General features: G+C 37.8%; 3 protein-coding genes across 4 annotated transcripts; 2 read left to right on the top strand and 1 right to left on the bottom strand.

Moving 5' to 3' along the window:
- Positions 1-2,998: 2,998 nt before the first annotated feature.
- On the top strand, positions 2,999-5,036 carry LOC116013976 (vacuolar protein sorting-associated protein 29). Its single transcript, XM_031253951.1, has 4 exons — positions 2,999-3,090; positions 3,158-3,339; positions 3,939-4,076; positions 4,412-5,036. The coding sequence occupies exons 2-4, from the start codon at positions 3,208-3,210 to the stop codon at positions 4,718-4,720; spliced, it is 579 nt and encodes a 192-aa protein (XP_031109811.1). The 5' UTR covers positions 2,999-3,090; positions 3,158-3,207; the 3' UTR covers positions 4,721-5,036.
- Positions 4,971-7,687, bottom strand: LOC116013975 (3-dehydroquinate synthase homolog). 2 transcript variants are annotated; one of them, XM_031253949.1, is made up of 10 exons: positions 7,551-7,687; positions 7,296-7,469; positions 6,963-7,129; positions 6,663-6,761; positions 6,209-6,277; positions 6,003-6,143; positions 5,809-5,898; positions 5,471-5,638; positions 5,308-5,386; positions 4,971-5,225 (listed from the first exon to the last, which is right to left on the bottom strand). In XM_031253949.1, the coding sequence occupies exons 1-10, from the start codon at positions 7,597-7,599 to the stop codon at positions 5,098-5,100; spliced, it is 1,164 nt and encodes a 387-aa protein (XP_031109809.1). In that variant the 5' UTR covers positions 7,600-7,687; the 3' UTR covers positions 4,971-5,097. The 2 variants fall into 2 exon arrangements, with proteins under 2 accessions (XP_031109809.1, XP_031109810.1); XM_031253950.1 differs by having other exon boundaries at positions 7,296-7,466.
- Positions 7,688-8,573: 886 nt separating this feature from the next.
- Positions 8,574-12,682, top strand: LOC116014232 (V-type proton ATPase subunit d2). The gene is made up of 10 exons (XM_031254248.1): positions 8,574-8,893; positions 9,377-9,497; positions 10,104-10,211; positions 10,307-10,409; positions 10,612-10,692; positions 10,798-10,883; positions 11,074-11,133; positions 11,226-11,274; positions 11,957-12,091; positions 12,239-12,682. The coding sequence occupies exons 1-10, from the start codon at positions 8,713-8,715 to the stop codon at positions 12,368-12,370; spliced, it is 1,056 nt and encodes a 351-aa protein (XP_031110108.1). The 5' UTR covers positions 8,574-8,712; the 3' UTR covers positions 12,371-12,682.
- Positions 12,683-20,327: the final 7,645 nt, after the last annotated feature.

Below are 20,327 nucleotides of genomic sequence, written 5' to 3'. Positions count from 1 at the left end.
CAGGAGTAGGTTTTACTTCAACTCTTATCATTATGGCATTTAGTGAGTATATGATTTTAATGTATAATTAAACACTACGTACCTTATAAATTAAGAAGTCAATTAAAAAAAAATTTGCCTTACTTTGATTTACGACAAAGTCTGTCACCATTATGCGCATTGTGACCTAGTTAGCAAAGGAGTATATGAGAGCCGAAACAACTCCTACAAGTATATATATATATATATATATATAATCAATGGCGTTTTGGAAAAAAGTAATATTTTTCCAAAATGCTAATTGCAAACGTTGCAAAATGTCACGTTTGCAAAAGCAGCGGTTTAGAGTAAACCGTTGTTTTACCAAACATATTTTTTTAGCGTTTTGACATGGTCAAAACTGGCGAATCTGTCATTTACCAAACATAACCTAAATATTAAAATTGTTATTTTACTTTTGATTTGAAAATTGAATGGTATTCAGAATTGTTAAATGGGCAGATTCTCACCTGATTACCTTACCTACTTATAAATTTTGTCGAAAATAAATTTTATAATCTTTAATTTTATTTGTATATAAATTTTTAATATTATTATGGAGCTTTTCATAATTCATAATCCAAAAAAACAGAAGTATTTTTGTATTTTCTTTCACAAAAACTTCTGAGAAGTTGTATTACCAAATGGCCTGCCATGTTACATGTGTCAACCTTCGATGAAGACACCAGAATAGATGTAATCTGGTACTAAAATGATGCATGTACCAAAGAACAATTATCAACTCTTTTGGAAATATTTGAGGGGATGTAATAATATGATAATGCTAGATGCATGTACGAAAACATGCAAATGGTAATATTAGATATATCTAATTTTATATATGAATTTTGTAAATTTTGGTATAATTTAATTAAATTAATTGGTCTATTATTTGTCTTTTATTTGTCTATTGGGTTCATGGGTTGGTGGTTGGTTGGACATTCAGCATTCTATGTTTCTTTTAGAGTTAAATTGCCATTTTGGTCCACTGACTATTGGGGTTTTGTTAATTGCAATCCACGATTTTCAAAATTGTTAATTTCGTACCTTAGCTATGCAATTTTTATCAATTTTGGTCACTCCGGTCAAATTACCGGCTAAATTTGACCGGAAATATTATTAGGCTAAATAATGAGGGTATTTTAGTCATTTTGCTTTTTTTTTTTTTTTTTGTTTCTTCCCCGGCGATCGAGACCATCTCAGGCCAAGTGTTTCCTTCCCTCTACTTGGACCCATAGCAGCCCCATTTGGTGCAATATCAAAAAGTCATTCCGTTCAACTTCAGCATCATCAATGGCAGCAGCACGCTTATATCTAGGAAAACAGTAATCATCCCGCCAAGTAAAGCTAAAATCACGCTCAGAATCCCAGTCACGATGTGACCTACCAAACCGGGCCGAAACCCGTCCTCTTCCTCGCATGAAACTTACCCTGGAGCTTTCATAATGTTGGATTTGGTCACACTCACAGCAAGAAGAAAACAAAGCTATGAAATGTTGTATTGATGAAGAAGTGGATTTACAGAATGGAGTACTGAACTAATTGAACTAGAAGCTATCGGGAAGTGCAGTATATATGCTGGAGAGAATGCAGTTACAATAGACTAAAGGGAGAAAAGGAGAAAAGACACTAACACCCTTCACCTTTCTCACCAGCTTCATTCCTCTCTGCTAGCATGTTCATATCTTCCTCCAACACATAAGGATGATCTCGAATTCTCTCCTTAGCATATTTGCTTGAACCATCCGTGTACATTTCACCTCTAAAAAGGGCAAGAATAAAATCAAGTGCCATCAACTATTTAAAAAATTAAAAATAAACACAGATTAATCAAGAAACAGTTGTGTGTGGGAAGTGGTTCGAGATTTGGAAGACGCAAATGTTTGGGATGATTGCATTGACAGCTCTGGTTTGATGGACTCCAGTCGACTGCATTATTTAGACGGCGACGACAGCTTCAAGAACGGAGAAGAAAGAATTTTGACTCCGACGACAGCTTCAAGATCGGGGAAGAAAGAAAAGAGACTTAAAATGACAAAAATACCCTTATTATTTGGCCTAATAATATTTTCCGGTCAAATTTATTCGGTAATTTGGCCGGAGTGACCAAAATTGATAAAAATTGCATAGTTAAGGTATGAAATTAACAGTTTTGAAAGTCGTGGATTGCAATTAACAAGACCCAATAGTCAGTGGACTAAAATGACAATTTACTCTTTCTTTTACGACAAAATTGTACATCTAGCTACCTAGTTGAGCCAAACAAGTAGCTTACACTATTGTATAAAGGAAAATCAATTAATTTAATCACTAAATAGTAAATGATAGCATATAAAATTAGATATAAAAGAGTTGTGGATCATAATGATTGGTTTAGGTTGTGCATAATTTTTGGGAACAAAAATAAAGCGGTTGATTTTCTTTGAAAGACGTCTGTGTAATAAGTTTTTAATCCATTCTACTAAAAATTTAGCATTCACAAATGAGGTAAATCTCGAGTTGTCTAAATAACTCCAAATTACCTTGTTGTCGGTACCCTTCTACACAGAAGATGTCTTCACCACTACTGATTGGTCAAAGACTCTTAATGACTCAAGATTAAATATTGATTGGTTGATCACTTAAGCTATTTCGACAGGACGTGTTTGCATTTGTTCGGCTTAAGCTTGTCCTCTCCCTTTTGATCAAAAAGACATTAAATTATATATAAAAGTTATCAATTTGCAAAGTTTAATTACAAATACTTATTAGGCAACTAGATAATAAACATTATTTGTTTTGTGTTGCATTGATATTTACCTTTACATGATAAAATTAATACATCAAGTCTTATCAAGATAAAATCATATAGCCCACATGACGAGTTCAATTGATCATAATAATAACGTTTGAGAAGAAAGATTAGTGATCAAATCTCATTGTACACAGTAAAATGTCTAATTGTTCAGTAAAATCACATTTGGGACAGCTATAGCTGGTTACGTACCCGGCCATTTTGATTATCGTCACGTAAATAACCCCAGTCCCCAAAATTCGAATTTTGTCGGGTTGCCCAGATTTCCGTAATTGCAGGTACCCTCGTAGTTTCTCGCTTTCTCTCCCTCGTTCTCTTTTTGTTTAACTCTGAATTCATTTCCAGGGCTGCAAACTTTCACAGTGGGAGATTGAGCGGAAAAAGAATTGTTAAAAATGGTGTTGGTACTAGCAATCGGTGATCTGCATATCCCTCACAGAGCCGCCGATCTTCCGGCAAAGTTCAAGTCCATGCTCGTCCCGGGAAAGATTCAACACATAATTTGCACTGGAAATCTCTGCATCAAAGTACACTTCTCTCTATTGATTCTTTGGGATTCTCTCGATTTTTGCTGGTTTAAATATCAATCAGTTTTCAACCTAATTGAAGTTGACCTGACTCAATCAGTTTGCTACTTCTACCTCTAATTGGGGATTAGCCTCCGTGTAGACTTTAGGGTTTATGCAATGTGTTTTGTAGCAGCTTTTGTATGACTGTTAGCCTACACGTTGAGAAAACATAACTGATTTTGATCATAGTATTATTGCGAATTGCGATCAAGTGGAAACAGAATTGACAATATGTACGGAGTAGCATCTGCTACTGTTAAGAAAGAATTGGATTTGTTGGTTAGCGATATAAAAGCAATGCAATAGCTACTTAGAATACATTTGTTAACCTATGTTAATTGGTTGTTTAAAGGTTTTTGTATATTTCCTACTAAAGCATCATGCTAAGAAGATATTGTATAAATTTATAGTAGCATGATTTGCATTTAGCAAGTTGGATTATGAGATAAGTAGCATGTGCTAAATGCTTCTGAGAATAAGAACTTACTTTTCATTTTCATTTTCTCATTCCGTGAAGAAATCTGTTGAGCTTGATCATGAAATTTTCTTGTGTGCAGGAGGTTCATGATTATTTGAAGAGTTTGTGCCCTAGCTTGCATATAACTAGGGGAGAGTATGATGAAGAATCCAAATATCCAGAGACGAAGACTATCACCATTGGACAATTCAAACTTGGCTTATGCCATGGTCATCAGGTTTGAATCTATGCATTTGATGGATTAATGCTAACGACTGATATCTATTTGCATTCAGAGGACAACTTGACACACTTTTCGTTTTCAATAAGTAATTGTCTGAGTTTTTTGTTTCTTGATTTCTTTTCGTTTTTGATTGCCCCGTGGGTTTGACTGAAGGTTGTTACTGGTATTCTGAAATGTTGTTTAGCTTAAATGTTTGGTAGACAGATGCATAATGCTTGTATCGGCAGGATTGTTATATGCTCCGTATAATTTTTGTAATCTGTTAAGATTAATTGTAGTCTCCCAAGCTGAGGAATGCCTAACAGGCTGTAGTTTTTGTGGTTGTGAAGGTTGTTCCTTGGGGAGATCTGGATTCTCTAGCCATGCTCCAGAGACAGCTTGATGTCGACATTTTAGTAAGTGGCCACACCCACCAGTTCAAGGCTTATAAACATGAGGCTGGGGTTGTGATAAACCCTGGGTCTGCGACTGGTGCATATAGTAGCATCACCTACGACGTGAACCCGAGTTTTGTTCTCATGGATATCGATGGCCTGCGTGTTGTTGTATATGTTTATGAACTCATCGATGGAGAAGTCAAGGTTGACAAGATTGATTTCAAGAAGACAGCTGCACCACCATCTCAACCTACAAATTGATTGCTCCTTTGAATACAAGTTTTCATCCAAATTTTAGGCTGTTGCTTCTTCTTCTTCTAAAGTTGAACCCCTTTTGATCTTTGATCAATATTAGGCCCTTTTTTTTTCAAATCTGAAGAGTGTATCTTTAGTCATCTGATGATGCAATGTTCAGGTTATCATAAAATTTGTACTTATGGCGAGTCGAACTTAGAACCTTGTGGTTACCAAGCCCGACTAACTTGGCTGGGGTTACCTCTGTGCTTGATTGTAGGTAGCAGATGTTTTTAACCTTCATTTGATATATACTTCAGTCTCATAAAGAGTTTGTATGTTAAAACATTTGAAAAGGCAAAAATGGCAGGCAGATGTACAATTGAAAGTTTGAAACAACTTGATCATTTCTCAAGAATAAATTCTTCAATTTCTATTCCAGTATGTCGAGCACCTCCTTGCACTCTAAGCAGAATCTCGTCGCCCACTTTGAGGGAAGTCACAGGAATTGCTGTTCTTTCGCGCCCCTCACCTGCATAGATCAATGGTGTGGATCAGGAAAATATAAAATTTTCCAATTTTGGGACTAAATTTACACCATGGTCATCATATACCTCGAGGAGAAGGCACTAATGCAACAGTTTCAGCGTTCTGTAGGAGGATCGAGTAAGAGGTATGGCTTTCTGATTCTACCTACACTTTCACATAATCTCGTTTGTCACTATAGACTGACAGGATCTTGTGTCTTTATAAGTTTACCAATGTCTACACACTAACCTTTGCCTCCACGAGAATCAATTGTCTAGTCTCTATTTTCACACGTCCAACAATTGCTGTCCTTTGCATGCCGCTTTGATCAACCACAACTACCTCTTTGCCTGTTTTTAACTCTGAGAGGTAGCTAGTTTTTCCTCCTGGAACAGCAACGTACGTGTGTACTGGCCCCTGCAAACAACAGAGCAATATTCATACCATAGGACACAGATTACACTAATGTTTGTAGTGCAATTAACTTTATTCAACTCGATGAAGAACAGTAGTGCAAGTTGAATACTTTGCTCAATCTCTTTCCATTTCTATGAAGGAACTTGTAATAGGATTAATCCAAAACTCACCGCATTGACTCGAAAAGGCCTGCTAGAGATGTAATTTGACTCCAAGCATTCTGAGTGAACAAGGAAGAGACCTCTTGCAAAGGATCCAACCTAAATGATTGAAATTGTGTAATACAAGTAACTGTCAAATAAGGCACAAGAAGTTAATGTCCAAAAACAAATGCCTTTTGTACACAGAAGGAGACGGAGAATACCAGAAGACCTTCACCAGGTTTCATTAGGCTGCAGAGATCAACACAGACACGGTCACCCATTCCGGTCACTTGGATGTTTGTTATTCTGGCTTTAGTCAAGTTTAATAAACTTCCAGCCTCAAGTCGTTTGTCAAAGTAGTCCTACGCATCATAACATCGTAACATATGCATAACCAAGGAAAATCAACTTGTTTAGAAAGCACTACCTTCAGCTCAAGGATGGCTCCAACATCCTCAACTTTCATAATAACACCACCCAGACCCTGCTCCAAGGCCTGATAAAGCACAAAACCAGAATCAACAAATTATCTTTTGAAGATTAAAGCTCAATTTAATAAAGAATTTCACTCATTTGATTGGTCTCTCCTCCTAGTGGTTGGTCATGTACTCCGGGAGTCCGGGGGATTAATGAAACCTACGAAATGCAATCAAATGCACTAAATCCCTTGCACTGTTTAGAATGTTTTTCAATTGCACTGTTTAGAGCCCCTGAACATCTTTAATAGTTTGCTAGCCCCATGGAAACAAAGATTTGTTACACTACCCACCTTCCCCCAAACACACAAAAGGAAAGAGGACATGAGAAATCCTGGAATAGTCAACTGATTCTCGGAAAAATAACTTTTTTTGTGAGCAAAAAAGTCCAACTTATGGTATTACCTCAAGGAACACTTGAGCTTCTGTTGTTGATTTTGACACAGCAAATACTGTTTTCTGACTGCCTTGGAAAGCTGCAACAATATTTTCCGCAGGTATCACCTATGAAATGCAAATAACACCAGCTTTGAAGTGAACCTCAGTCTACGTGTAATGTGATTAATAGACAATATTACTATGATTTATGAAAGATCAAGATGTATAACGAGGGAACAAATATCCAAATGCACCTATAGTCCATACACATCTTAACGTTGTGCAAAAGAATAAATAATCTTGCAGAAAAGAATCCTTTAGGGATACCTGCCAATCTAATAGATTAACAATAACATTGTCAGCTAGCTCATCCATTTGCTGGAAATGTTCTAACTGCTGTGGAGAAGAAATCTCCGCAAATGCCGCAACCCTCTTTTGTTCATGATCAAAAACCCCTCCCTCTTCAATAAATAGAGGCCATATCAATGCAGTTGCTGCACCATACATAACCTAACTAAAAATCTAATTGCAGTTTGCATGAACAATCAATACATCAAATCCTTTTAATCTCATTAATTTGCTATGAAATTTGCCTCGCATATTTTACTTACTAAGCTCAGATCATCACAGAGAAAATAAGAAGAGTAGTAATAAGCTTACATGACCACTCATGAGCAATGTCGTGACGATTCTTCGGAAAAACGAACGTATTCCAGCCTCTCTCGACGGCGGTGGTCATCACTTGCTTGTTCTCTGTCCATATCCATACTTGCTTCTTCTTCTTCGGAATATTGGCGCTCATTGCGAAACCTCCAATGCTTCGCCAATTCCCTACTGAGAGTGATCAGAAAACTGAGAATATCAGTGGATAAAGCCAAAAAGTTAACTTCTTCGTGCAGTTCGCAGCGTACTCACGAAGTAGTTGAGGCTGAGAAATGGAAAGTGAAGACAACAGCAAATCCATGGCAAGTCCACGAAAGAACCTTGAGCATCCGGATTAAAATTGGGGCTGATTTTGAGTCTAACCGGATAAAGCTAGTGGCCTTTCTGTTTTTTTGTTTTTGTTTTTGTTTTTTTTTTTTTGAAACCAAAACTGAAACACATATATTATAACGGAACACATATGTCGGCCTTTCTGTTAAAAACCTACAAAAGGTCAAATGGGCTATTTACTCTTCTGAGCATAAGTTTTTTTTTTTTTTTTTTAATTGGCAAAGATTTAAGAAAAACAGTCAAACACTTGTGTTCAAACGACATATAATGACTTTCCCATATAAGAGGTCATGAAATCGATGAACAAATATTAGCATTACCACTCATAAAAAGGAATAGAATTATAGGGAAATAATAATATTACTAATATTCAAGGATAAAAAAAACTTCTTTCTTTTTTTCATTTTCTTTCCCCATTTAATTGCAATTCACATGGAGAGAGTATGAATTGCAATAACTAATATGGCCAGCACTTTGCTCCTTAATTGAGCCGACTCAGTGCGAGCGGGAATTAGTCTGAGTATGGTACAGGCTTAAAGGTGCCTCCTGTTAGAAGGGCCTGCTCAGGACACCTCGTGGACATTCCAAAAAAAAATAAATAAAATAAATAAATTATAATTCGGTGAAATTACAATTTTCTCCAAACAAATATTGTAATTCGAGTGCTTAAAAAATTGTGTTGTAATTGAATTATAACTACATCTAACCGAACAATCCCATAAGTACAAAAATTAAGGTATACATATCACTCTTTTGGGGCGCTATGTTTTATTCATTGTAATCGGGATGGTGAAAATTAGATAATTACAAATAAAAATTACTGAGTAAACCATTAATATCTGAATATATTTGAAGTAAATTCAATGCAATTCCGCTCAGGAAAAGCACGTTTTACTATTATTGCGAAATCTACCGCATACAGTTTCAGGACCCCACGCTCATAAGATCGGAACCCGTCACCTCTCCCTATCTGGAGCACCGGTTAAGGGTTTTCTCAAAGGGGCTCTATTATCTCTTTCAATCTCTCGATTTCGATTCAGATTCAGATCTATAATCAATAACGATCTCCGAGAGAGAAAAAAAGATGTACGGATTCGAAGCGCTCACCTTCAACATCCACAGTGGATACCTGGAGGCGATCGTGAGGGGCCACCGAGCTGGTCTGCTAACCGCCGCCGATTACAACAATCTCTGCCAGTGCGAAACCCTCGATGACATCAAGATGCACCTCACGGCCACCGAATACGGCCCGTACCTCCAAAATGGTCTGTTCCGGTATCCAATTTGATTTATCAGATTAATTACCCCGGTGGAATGTGAATTATTGATTCAAATACAAAATTCAATGTGATTGTTCAGTAATTTGCTGTAATACTTTGCGTTGTTGGCTCTGATCTGGAATTTATAGTTCACATGCTTTGGATATAGGAGTAATTCTCAGAATCAACTGGATAGTAGGATAGAATTTACTTGGAGATGCATTGGATATACAAGCCAGTATGGCTCATTGTTGTATAATGCTAGAATATTAGCAACTGACTTCATCTCCGGTGGTTGTTTATTTGTTTATATTTTGGATTAATCAGTAATGCTAATTAGTTTATCTATTGATGTTGTTTGCTGGACTATGTTAAAGGAATTTTTATAAGCTAGCAATGATTCTGCTGATGAACAGTTTTTGAACCTTTTTTGTTATGATTTTGGAGTCTATTCCTGAGATTCAATGATTTTGATCTTGTTGATCACAGAACCTTCTCCTCTACACACAACTACAATTGTGGAGAAGTGCACTCTTAAACTAGTGGATGAGTATAACCACATGTTATGCCAAGCTACAGAGCCCTTGTCAACCTTTTTGGAGTACATCAGGTTTATGAATTGAAACTTTGTCATCTCTTGTATTTCCATTTCCAGCACTTGCATTGCTTACTAAAGTAGAAGTTGGTACATGACTAATGTTAATCTTTTTTTAGTGTAATTATATAACTGTAAGGTGCCTTTAGTTCTTTTAACGAGGTTTTCTCCTCGCCCTGTGACTCTAGCCGGCAAAGGACCACAAGGAGATAAACCAGCCTAGGTTACCCATAGCTGACCGGCTCAAACCCAGGGGTTTGAGGATCGAACCTCCAACCTCTCGGCTGTAGATAGGGCACTCTTACCACCTGGGTTGTCCTTACGGACTAAGGTGCCTTTAGTTGCCTTCATTGGTGACTGACTTTTGCTATGGCAATCACTGACTCACTGTCCATATAAATAGTGTATGCACTTCTAATTGACAATAATGCACTGATCTGCCTTAGTGTGCATTATAATAAAATAGTGTCGGGTAGTTGTATACTTGTATAAACTATAAAGATGGCAATACAAGATCATAGTTTCTATATATGATGTTGTTTTTCCAGCTTGCCATGTGTCCCCCTGCTGATGTAAACTGGTTGACCTTTTACCTTGCTGATATTCCGTCCTATGGTTCAGGTATGGTCACATGATTGACAATGTTGTTCTAATTGTTACTGGAACATTGCATGAGAGAGATGTTCAGGAATTGTTGGAGAAATGCCACCCTTTGGGCATGTTTGACAGGTATTGTTCATAGTGCCCATTTGGTATCATGAGAAGTACTATGCAATCCTTTTTGTCTAGCCAATAGCAACTCTCATTTCGTATTATTTCTACAGCATTGCCTCCTTAGCAGTGGCTCAAAATATGAGGGAGCTTTACAGGCTTGTGCTTGTTGATACCCCCTTGGCTCCATATTTCTCTGAGTGCATTACTTCAGAGGTAACATAGACTTTATGCTTTTCAAATTAATATCTCCTTATTTGATCAATTATCATAACTTGGCAAATTTAAGCTGAATCAGCTCTAGGAGTCTGAACTTTTAAAAAATTGTGTAAATTTGTAAGAGGGGGATATCATCCACACTTTTTCCAGTGTTTAGTTTCATAGAATAGTATATATTATGTGATTTAGTGTCCTGCAGGACTTGGATGACATGAATATTGAGATTATGAGGAATACCCTGTACAAGGCATACCTTGAGGACTTTTACAAATTTTGCCAGGTGGGTGTAGATTATAAATTTCTAACATATCAAATTATCAATGTCTCATACTTCTGAGAAGTCATTGTCTTTTTCACTTCATCTGATGTGAAACTTTTCAAGTAGAAACTGGGTGGTGCTACTGCAGAAATCATGTCAGACTTGCTTTCTTTTGAGGCTGACAGAAGAGCTGTTAATATTACCATAAACAGGTGTGTCATTACAACATCTTTGATATTCTTCTCAAGATTATGCTTGACAGATGCACAATACTACAGTGATTGAACAGAACTATTCTTCTTGAAATTAATTATTGCAAATCATCTACTGCATTCTCTTGGTGCTGTTATCCATACTGTGTGGGCACTTTGTTTATTGCTTTCTTATTTGGTTTTTATACAGCATTGGCACTGAGCTCACTAGGGAAGACCGCAAGAAGTTATATTCTAATTTTGGTCTACTGTAAGTGCAGTAGCTCTGTTCTCTTTCTATATCTGTGTGTGTGTGTGCGCGCGTCTCTATGAATCTTTCTGATGCTGTTATTTGTCAAATAGTTATCCTTATGGTCATGAGGAGCTTGCTATCTGCGAAGACATTGATCAGGTATATATTGCTTTTAGCTGTTTCACTCTCTTACTAATAGAATTCCCATGGAGAATATGTTTTTACTCGTCTGGTTGGATGTTCATAACATGCTACACTCTTACTGAACTCCATTTTGTGTGAAGTTGCTTTCTTCTTCTAAAGACTTCCACCCAACTTCCCCTCTCCCCAAAAACTATTCCCTCTATCTTTTAAAAACTGTTATTATTTCATTACCAAAAATATCCTTTAAATAGAAATTTGCAATAAAATGTTTATACATTCAATTCTGTGGTTTTATGATGGACAATATCAGAAATGTACCATTTAGTCAGTGCATTAAATACTCTTTTAAATCCATGTGTTTTTTCAAACCAGAGAGTTTTTTGCTGAATAGAGGTAGTGTAATTATTGGATGAACTATCCTGCAACACCAGAGGCAATGAATGAGTATAAGGAGTAAGGTGGGACAGGTCTATAGTTAAGAGGGAAAATGAGTATAATAATTCTATCTATTTGAAAAACTGTTTTGCCATGCAAGCAACCTTGATCTGAATTGCGTGTCATACAGCCTGCACAACTATTTATTTATTTTCTCATTAGTTAAAATGGAGGTCTTCTGCCTAGCCCTTGCTATTATCTTCTATGTAGTTTGCACTAATTTTCAGTTGCACTTCCTCATTTTGTCTGCTTGCTGTTGCAGGTCCGTGGTGTCATGGAAAAATACCCTCCATATCAATCCATATTTTCCAAATTATCCTATGGGGAGAGCCAGATTCTTGACAAGGCTTTCTATGAGGAAGAAGTCAAACGTCTTTGCTTGGCATTTGAGCAGCAGGTATGTTCATTTTTCACAAGCTGTAGACTAAAGAGTTGTGGTAAAACCATAAGAGAAAATTCTAGTTTGATATTTTAAATCTAGAGGAAATTCTAGTTTCTAATTCCTGCTTGTTATTAATGTCTTTGTTATGTCTTTTATTTGTAGTTCCACTATGGCGTATTCTTTGCATATGTAAGGTTGAGAGAGCAGGAAATCAGGAACTTGATGTGGATATCTGAATGTGTGGCTCAGAACCAAAAATCCAGAGTGCACGACAGTGTTGTTTTCATATTTTAATTTTTCTTAATATATTAGGAAGTCTGGTATACTTCTCCATAATCTTAAGTTTTTCGGGGAACTATTTGTGGATGTAATTGCCGACAGCCCCCTTAATTTTATGTTGCTATGCCTCTGCCCCTTCTATTCGTTCTGTGTCTTGGAGGCTGATTAGCCGATGACAATAAGTTGGAAAGAGACATTGTTCCGCCCTTAAAGCATTTGCTGCTTAATAAGTCAATGTATGTAAGGATGAACTCTTGAGTCAGGTTTGATTTCATAATTTGTATCTCAATTTGTTATTATTATGGAGTAAGTTGTTCTAGAGCGTAATGTATGTGTTAGAAGAATAAGGGAAGATTGGGAAGATCAGTTTTTCATATTTAGTATGTATATATTTAGCCTTTATTATAGCATGATGTTAGGCTTAATATTAGGGATACTTACCATAGTTTCTAGTGGTACTGATTGTATAAATACATGTATTCCTTTCACTGCAAAATAGATAATAAACAAAGAAGATACGTATGTTCTTCCAAAAACCTCCAACACTTAACATGGTATCAGAGCCAAGAGAGTGAGAGTGAGTGCCTGGGCTGGGGTCTGGAAGGTCCGGCGACGCTGCGAAGAGGAGTCCGGTTGTCGGAGGTCTCACGCGTCGTCACGCGCCGCCGTCGCTGTGCAGTTTCGACGTCACGCGCCGGCGCGTGCGGCGGTTTCCGGTGACATCTCGGGTCGGCGATCACAGTTCCGGCGACATCTCGTGATGTTGTTTCCAGGGGTGTAGAAGGTGTTGAAGTTTTACGGAGTGGTTGATTCTTCTACTTGAAAGAGGTACGGGGCAGTTCTCTGTCTTTGTCTGGGTAAAATTGTGTGTTGGTTGAATCTGTTGGGTGAGAGTAAAATGGCAAAACTGTCTTTGTCTGGGTAAAATTGTGTGTTGGTTGAATCTGTTGGGTGAGAGTAAAATGGCACAGGAGAGGAATATTACCGTTATTTCCACACCATCTAAGTTAATTGACGTAGTTTTAGCTTCGGATGGTTCTAATTTTCCTGAATTGAGGTTTTTGGTTAAAGTAAATTTAGATGGTATGGGAAAGGGGAGGTTTTTGGTTAAAGTAAATTTAGATGGTATGGGAAAGGGTGACCATTTAGAAAAAGAGTGTCCTACAGATGATAGTCAAGGGGAGTGGAAAACTACTGATAAAGCCTTACTGTCTCGTATAATTAAGTGGAAAACTACTGATAAAGCCTTACTGTCTCGTATAATTAATTGCATTGATAGGAGAATTATTTTGTCTATGCAACACTGCCAAACTGTAAAAGAAGTATTTATTTTGTCTATGCAACACTGCCAAACTGTAAAAGAAGTATGGGAATTAGTGGACAAATGGTTTAGTGGAACAAGTAATTTGAGAAAGTTGTATCAATTATCTCAGGAAGTGTATCGTTCTAATCAAAAGGGGCGTGAGCTTAGAGATTATTACTATGAATTTAAGAGTGTATGTGTTGCCTTGTGTGCTGCGATGCCAATAACGAATGATGTGAATGAAATGAAAAACAGCGTGATAAATTACTTGTTTTTAGCTGGATTGCCGGCCTGGATAAAGAATATGATCTTGTTTTTAGCTGGATTGCCGGCCTGGATAAAGAATATGATGTCCTTCGGTCCCAACTATTAGGGAATAAGGACTTAGAATCTCTGGATCAAGTATTTTCCATGCTACAGAATGCATCGGGAAATAATGGTTCAAACGAGGTCCAGGAAAGAAATGTCTTGGGAAATAATGGTTCAAACGAGGTCCAGGAAAGAAATGTCTTAATGTCACAAGGAAATTTGGATCCGAGTGCCCTAGTATCGCATGGTGAAGGTTATTGTGGTTTCCGAGGAGGAGGTAATAACCGTTTCAGAGGGCGTGGGGGCCCTTGGAGAGGCCGTGGGGGCCGTGGAGGACCACGAGTATGTTTTAATTGTGGAGATCCCGGGCACTTTAGGAATCAGTGTCCTAAGCCGCCAAGACAACAAGTGGCTGCTACTACGGCTTCCACGTCAGAAGGTCACACAGTTGTGATGACTGATGAAGAATTTGCGAAATTCAACCAGATGAAAATTTCTTCTTCCTCGCAGTCTCCATCCAATCACGTGTCTCCCGCCGCTACATTTGTCCAAACAGGTAATTCAGTTGCTTGTGTTTCTTCTGCGTCTCGGCAGTGGGTCATTGACTCCGGGGCTTCTGAACATATGACAGGTAACTCCAATATTTTTTCTACATATCTGCCTGTCACTTCTGGTCATACCGTTACTCTAGTAGATGGGTCTATAGCCACTGTTTTAGGTAAAGGTAGTGCCATTGCAACATCCTCGTTACCCCTTACTTCCGTGTTATATTTCCCAGATTTTCCCTTCAATCTACTCTCTATTAGTCAAATAACTCGTGACCTAAATTGTTCCGTTTTGTTTTTTCCTGGCTATTGTCTGTTTCAGGATCTTTTGACGAGGAGGATTATTGGTAAGGGGAAGGAAGTTGGTGGCCTGTATGTCTTAGAACAGTCTCTTGAGAACAGAGCTACAAGCTTGGTGTCCAGTGTTTCCCCCTTTCAGTTGCACTGTCGGTTTGGTCACCCGTCTTTACCGACGCTAAAGAAAATGTGTCCTAGTTTAGAGTCTCTGGATGTTTTGCAGTGTGAGTCGTGCGAGTTTGCAAAACATCATCGTGTTCCCTATATTTCCCGGGTAAATAATAGAGTAGACTCCTTGTTTGAGTTAATTCATTCTGATGTTTGGGGTCCGTGTCGGGTTACATCCAAGAATGGTTTCCGATATTTTGTAACCTTCATTGATGATTTCTCTAGATGTACTTGGTTGTATCTCATGAAGTCTAGGGATGAATTGTTTGATGTTTTTTGAAAGTTTTTGTGCTGAGATTAAAACTCAATTTAATAAGACTATACAGTGTTTGAGGAGTGATAATGCTCGAGAATACTTTCTTAAGTCTTTTTCCAGCTTTATGAGTCAAAATGGTATCATACATCAAACTTCGTGTGGTTACACCCCCCAGCAGAATGGTGTTGCAGAAAGAAAGAACTGCCATCTGTTGGAAATCGCACGTGCCCTTCTATTCCAGATGAAAGTGTATAAGGTGTTCTGGGCAGATGCTGTTCACACAGCTTGTTTTTTCATTAACAGGATGCCTTCGTCTGTACTCCGTGGTCAAGTTCCATATTCTCTTGTGTACCCGTCCAAACCTTTGTTTTCCCTACCCCCTAAAGTTTTTGGTTGTACATGTTTTGTACAAGATGTTCGTCCGCAAAAGGGAAAACTTGATCCTAAATCCCTTAAGTGTGTCTTCTTGGGGTATTCTCGGACATAGAAAGGGTATAGGTGTTACTCTCCTGATTTGGGTCGGTATTTGGTCTCAGCTGATGTTACCTTTTTTGAAGAAACTGTATTCTCTGGTTGTATTTCTGGGGATAGGTCTCCATTGATAGAAGATGATTTTCTTACCTATACTATCACTATTCCTGTGCCCACGGTAGAGTCCGTTTCCAGAGTTGTACCTCCCGTTACGCAGGTGTATTCTAGGAGGCCCCGAGATGTGGTTGCTCCAACAGTTGCACAGGTGGATACTCCTTCCCTACCAGAACCTCTGTCAAATGGTCTTGATATTCCGGTTGCTCTGCGGAAAGGTAAGCGCAGTTGTTGTCATCCCCTTCCTTCAAATGTTTTCTACGGGCATCTGTCAGAGTCTTCTCGTACCTTTATTTCCCAAATAGATTCTGTGTCTGTTCCTAAAACTTTGTGTCAGGCTATGTCTCATGATGGATGGAAATTTGCTATGGAAGAAGAAATTACGGCCCTTGAAGAGAATCAAACTTGGGAACTTGTCCAGCTTCCAGCCGGGAAGTCTGCAATTGGTTGTAAATGGGTTTACGTTGTCAAGACAAATCCCGATGGGTCCGCTGCTCGGCTTAAAGCACGCTTGGTGGCCAAAGGGTATGCACAGACTTATGGGGTTGATTATACAGAGACGTTTTCCCCGGTTGCCAAGTTGACTTCCGTACGTGTTTTTATATCTCTAGCTGCTATTAATGATTGGCCGTTATACCAGTTGGATGTCAAAAATGCCTTTTTACATGGTGATTTGGCAGAAGAGGTGTATATGGAGCAACCGCCTGGGTTTGTTGCTCAGGGGGAGAAAGGCAAGGTGTGTAAGTTGAAGAAGTCATTGTATGGGTTACGACAATCCCCTAGAGCGTGGTTTGCGCGGTTTAGTGGTGTGGTTACTGCGTTTGGCATGCAACGTAGTGCCTATGATCACACTGTTTTCTATAAACACTCTGAACTTGGAAGTATTTTGTTAATTGTTTATGTTGATGATATAGTGATAACAGGTGATGATGCAAGGGGGATCGAGGCGCTCAAATATTTTCTTAAAGAGAAGTTCCATACGAAGGATCTGGGAGTGTTGAAGTACTTCCTTGGGATTGAGGTTATACGTTCTAGAAGGGGCATATTTCTTTCACAACGAAAATATGTACTAGACTTGCTTGAAGAGTCTGGGCTCTCGGGGGCGAAGCCGTGTGAGACTCCTATGGACCAGAGTGTTAAGCTTATAGTTGGTGAAGGGGAGTCTCTTGAAGATCCAGAGCGGTATAGAAGACTTGTGGGAAAATTAAATTATCTTACTATTACTCGCCCGGATATTGCCTTTCCGGTTAGTGTGGTGAGTCAGTTCATGGCATTTCCTACAAAGTCTCACTGGGAAGCTGCAGTTCGAGTTGTAAAATATCTGAAGGGTGCTCCCGGAAAAGGAATTTTGTGTGCTAGTCATGGGCATATGGGTGTTGAGGCTTTCTCTGATTCTGATTTGGCAGGGTCACCAAGTGACAGGAGGTCGACAACAGGGTATTGTGTGTTTTTCGGTGGCAATCTGGTGTCTTGGAAGAGTAAGAAGCAGAGTGTTGTGTCTCGCTCAAGTGCAGAGTCCGAGTATAGAGCGATGGCCCATGTAGCCTGTGAGGTGACGTGGTTGTATAATATTCATGGAGAAATCGGGGTAGAGGTGAATAAACCAATTCCGTTGTGGTGTGACAATAAAGCCGCTATACACATTTCGAATAATCCAGTATTTCATGAGCGCACTAAACATATTGAGGTAGATTGTCACTTTGTAAGAGACAAAATTCAGCAAGGACTACTCTCTACCGTTCATGTCCGAACCGGTGATCAGTTGGCAGACTTGTTTACAAAAGGTCTCGGCAGGGCCCGGGTTGAGTATATTTGTAACAAGCTGGGCATGATTGACCCCTCCAACTTAAGGGGGAGTGTTAGAAGAATAAGGGAAGATTGGAAAGATCAGTTTTTCATATATATTTAGTATGTATATATTTAGCCTTTATTATAGCATGATGTTAGGCTTAATATTAGGGATACTTACCATAGTTTCTAGTGGTACTGATTGTATAAATACATGTATTCCTTTCACTGCAAAATAGATAATAAACAGAGAAGATACGTATGTTCTTCCAAAAACCTCCAACACTTAACAGTATGTATTGTTACAGCTAGCTTGCCTTGTTGGCCACTGAACACTACCTTCATTTCTATAAAGAATTTGTACCTTTCTTGCCAACTGTTTCCCGGCCTTGAGTTGTATTTTATCATTCATATACCTAATGCAATGGTTAGGCAAAAACTTGTGTGAGTCTATTCAAGAGATGGGTTGGGTTGTAGACAACTAGGTGTATAAGTATTATAATTTTAGTTATAAGTATTACAATATTATCATTAGTAACAATCAAGTTTACTTTAAATAGGATCATAATTTCACATATAAGTATTACAATATCTATCATAAGTAACAATTTATTTTTAGTTCATATTGGTATTAAATCTTTTATAATAAGTATTACAATTTCTTTCATAAGTAACACTTCACATATAAGTATTACAATATTCACATTAGAATTTCACTATGTAAATATTACAATTTCAGTTAAAAATATTATACTCCGTAATATTTATCATTAGTAACAATTATTTTACCCTAAATAGTATTACAATATCTGTTATAAGTAACAATTTATGTATTTCAAATTGATATTAAATTTTATGTAATAAGTATTATGATTTTAAGCAACTATCATAGATTCGACCCGTCTTACGGATTAAGAATTTAAGAGCCATGAAATGGTCTCACGTAAATGTGACTCTTAAGCTAATGATTACAATTTTCTTCATATTTAAAAAGACTAAACTGGCCAAAAACCTTGTGGTCTAGTGGCACCCGGTGTCCCGGTTTACACTCCCACATGGATGATGGGAGTGGGTTTGAGCCTCAGTGGAGGCAATGCTTCAGTAGGTAGAAAAAGTAGCTATGGACAGAGACTAATATGCTTTTACACCATATGAGTTCGACCAAGATTCAATTGAATTATCAGAAAATTATTTGGTGTCTCCATCATGGTAGCTTTGGAGTACATTAGAGTGGCCACAACTTGATTAGCTACTAACCCGGCTTAATTAGGTCAATCCTTTACCGTCCTAGACAATTAGCTACCCAGCTTAATTACGTACCTATCTCATTGTAATAATCTAAAAGTTTTTCTATGTAATCCCATTATAAAAGAAACATATGCCGTAAAAAATAAAAATGTTGACATGAACCAATATAAAATAAACCTAATCCAAAACCATTGACCTAAAATCTATAAATTATACCCCAACTTGGCCTCAAAGTCTGCACTTAGTAACCATATTTATATCGAAACGTGTCTCTCTCTCTCTCTAGACTCTAAATATAAATCTCACTTGTGGGGCCCGTCACCTCGAGTTATTAATGACTAGTTGTCAACTTACTGAGTTGACTAAGATCATATCCTTTTGTATTTTCAAAAGCCTGGAAACAGGAAGACTTAAATATATATAAGGTTAGATTTGATAATTGGTCATCATCTGATGAAGCTGTATGTCAGTAGGTGTAATGCATTGACTAAACAACAACCTTGGACTTGCTATATCTTGGAGGTTTTAGGTACTATACTACTATCAAATCAACCCTTTGTTTTATTCATACATATTTGTTTTGTCTGTGTGTATATATATAATTTTGATGGCTGTATGGAGTGTTGAATAGATTTTAAATCTTGGAGTGGTTAGCCAAACCATAGTAAAAACATTATATAAGTGGGTGCATGCATCATATATATATTTGATTATTTGTAGTTTCTGAAAACTATAATGGACAGCAGAGGACTGAGATTTATTGACTGTGTCAAATGGTTTTTTATTTGATAGTATTCTTAATTGATCCACTTTATTTCCCTTTCAAGTTTCAATAGCTTCTACTCTAGGTTTTATCTACACCCAACTGTGCAAACAAAAAGAATTGCAAGAAAAGAGAAGGTTAGGGTTGCATGAATCCCAGCCCGCGGGTTGGCCCGCAAAAGCCCGTCAAAAATTAGGTCCCCGATCGGGGTGGGACGGCTCGCTTTGACCGTACTAGAAAGGGGTGAACGAGTGGATGAAGCATAATTCTCGTACTAGAAGGTTGATCAATAGTATGATTCTTTGCACGTACAGGATCTATCTAATGTTGTTTATCTTTCTTGTGCGCCTGTTGCACATGGTCTTTTTACTGCAATCTATCTCTCTTGTGCACTCATTGCTAGTAGTGCTTTGTCACCTGGATATGAACAAAAATAAACAAAATTCATCTTTATATGTGATTCTAGTTGAGTGGTCGAGAAAACGTAGGGCGGACAACAAAAGAAAAAGAAGTTAATTAGAGAAGTTGAGGGCGGGTTGAATAGATTATTAGATTAATGTACAGCTTGCTTGTGCATGTGTAATCATAGAGAGGTGAAGGGTTGTAAGTCAACTGGAATTCATCAGCTCCATAAAAATATGATAAAAAGTTGTTAATTAGAGCATCTAAGCTGCAGCATATAAATAATATTGAACCGGAGATTAATAATA

Source organism: Ipomoea triloba, chromosome 3 (genome assembly GCF_003576645.1).
Source record: "Ipomoea triloba cultivar NCNSP0323 chromosome 3, ASM357664v1".
NCBI lineage: Eukaryota > Viridiplantae > Streptophyta > Magnoliopsida > Solanales > Convolvulaceae > Ipomoea > Ipomoea triloba.
The sequence above is the reverse complement of the archived record's forward strand: the minus strand, read 5'-3'. Positions and strand labels throughout refer to the sequence as shown.

Bases quoted from the DNA above. Each gene is read 5' to 3' on its own strand.
- LOC116013976 (XM_031253951.1), top strand. From the start codon at position 3,208: ATGGTGTTGGTACTAGCAATCGGTGATCTGCATATCCCTCACAGAGCC. The intron at 3,340-3,938 runs GTACACTTCTCT...TCTTGTGTGCAG, and splicing joins CTGGAAATCTCTGCATCAAA to GAGGTTCATGATTATTTGAA. The intron at 4,077-4,411 runs GTTTGAATCTAT...GTGGTTGTGAAG, and splicing joins GCTTATGCCATGGTCATCAG to GTTGTTCCTTGGGGAGATCT.
- LOC116013975 (XM_031253949.1), bottom strand. From the start codon at position 7,599: ATGGATTTGCTGTTGTCTTCACTTTCCATTTCTCAGCCTCAACTACTT. The intron at 6,278-6,662 runs GTAATACCATAA...GTGCTTTATCAG, and splicing joins AAGCTCAAGTGTTCCTTGAG to GCCTTGGAGCAGGGTCTGGG. The intron at 5,226-5,307 runs GTATATGATGAC...TGATCTATGCAG, and splicing joins ATTAGTGCCTTCTCCTCGAG to GTGAGGGGCGCGAAAGAACA.
- LOC116014232 (XM_031254248.1), top strand. From the start codon at position 8,713: ATGTACGGATTCGAAGCGCTCACCTTCAACATCCACAGTGGATACCTG. The intron at 11,134-11,225 runs GTAAGTGCAGTA...TTTGTCAAATAG, and splicing joins TATTCTAATTTTGGTCTACT to TTATCCTTATGGTCATGAGG. The intron at 11,275-11,956 runs GTATATATTGCT...TTGCTGTTGCAG, and splicing joins TCTGCGAAGACATTGATCAG to GTCCGTGGTGTCATGGAAAA.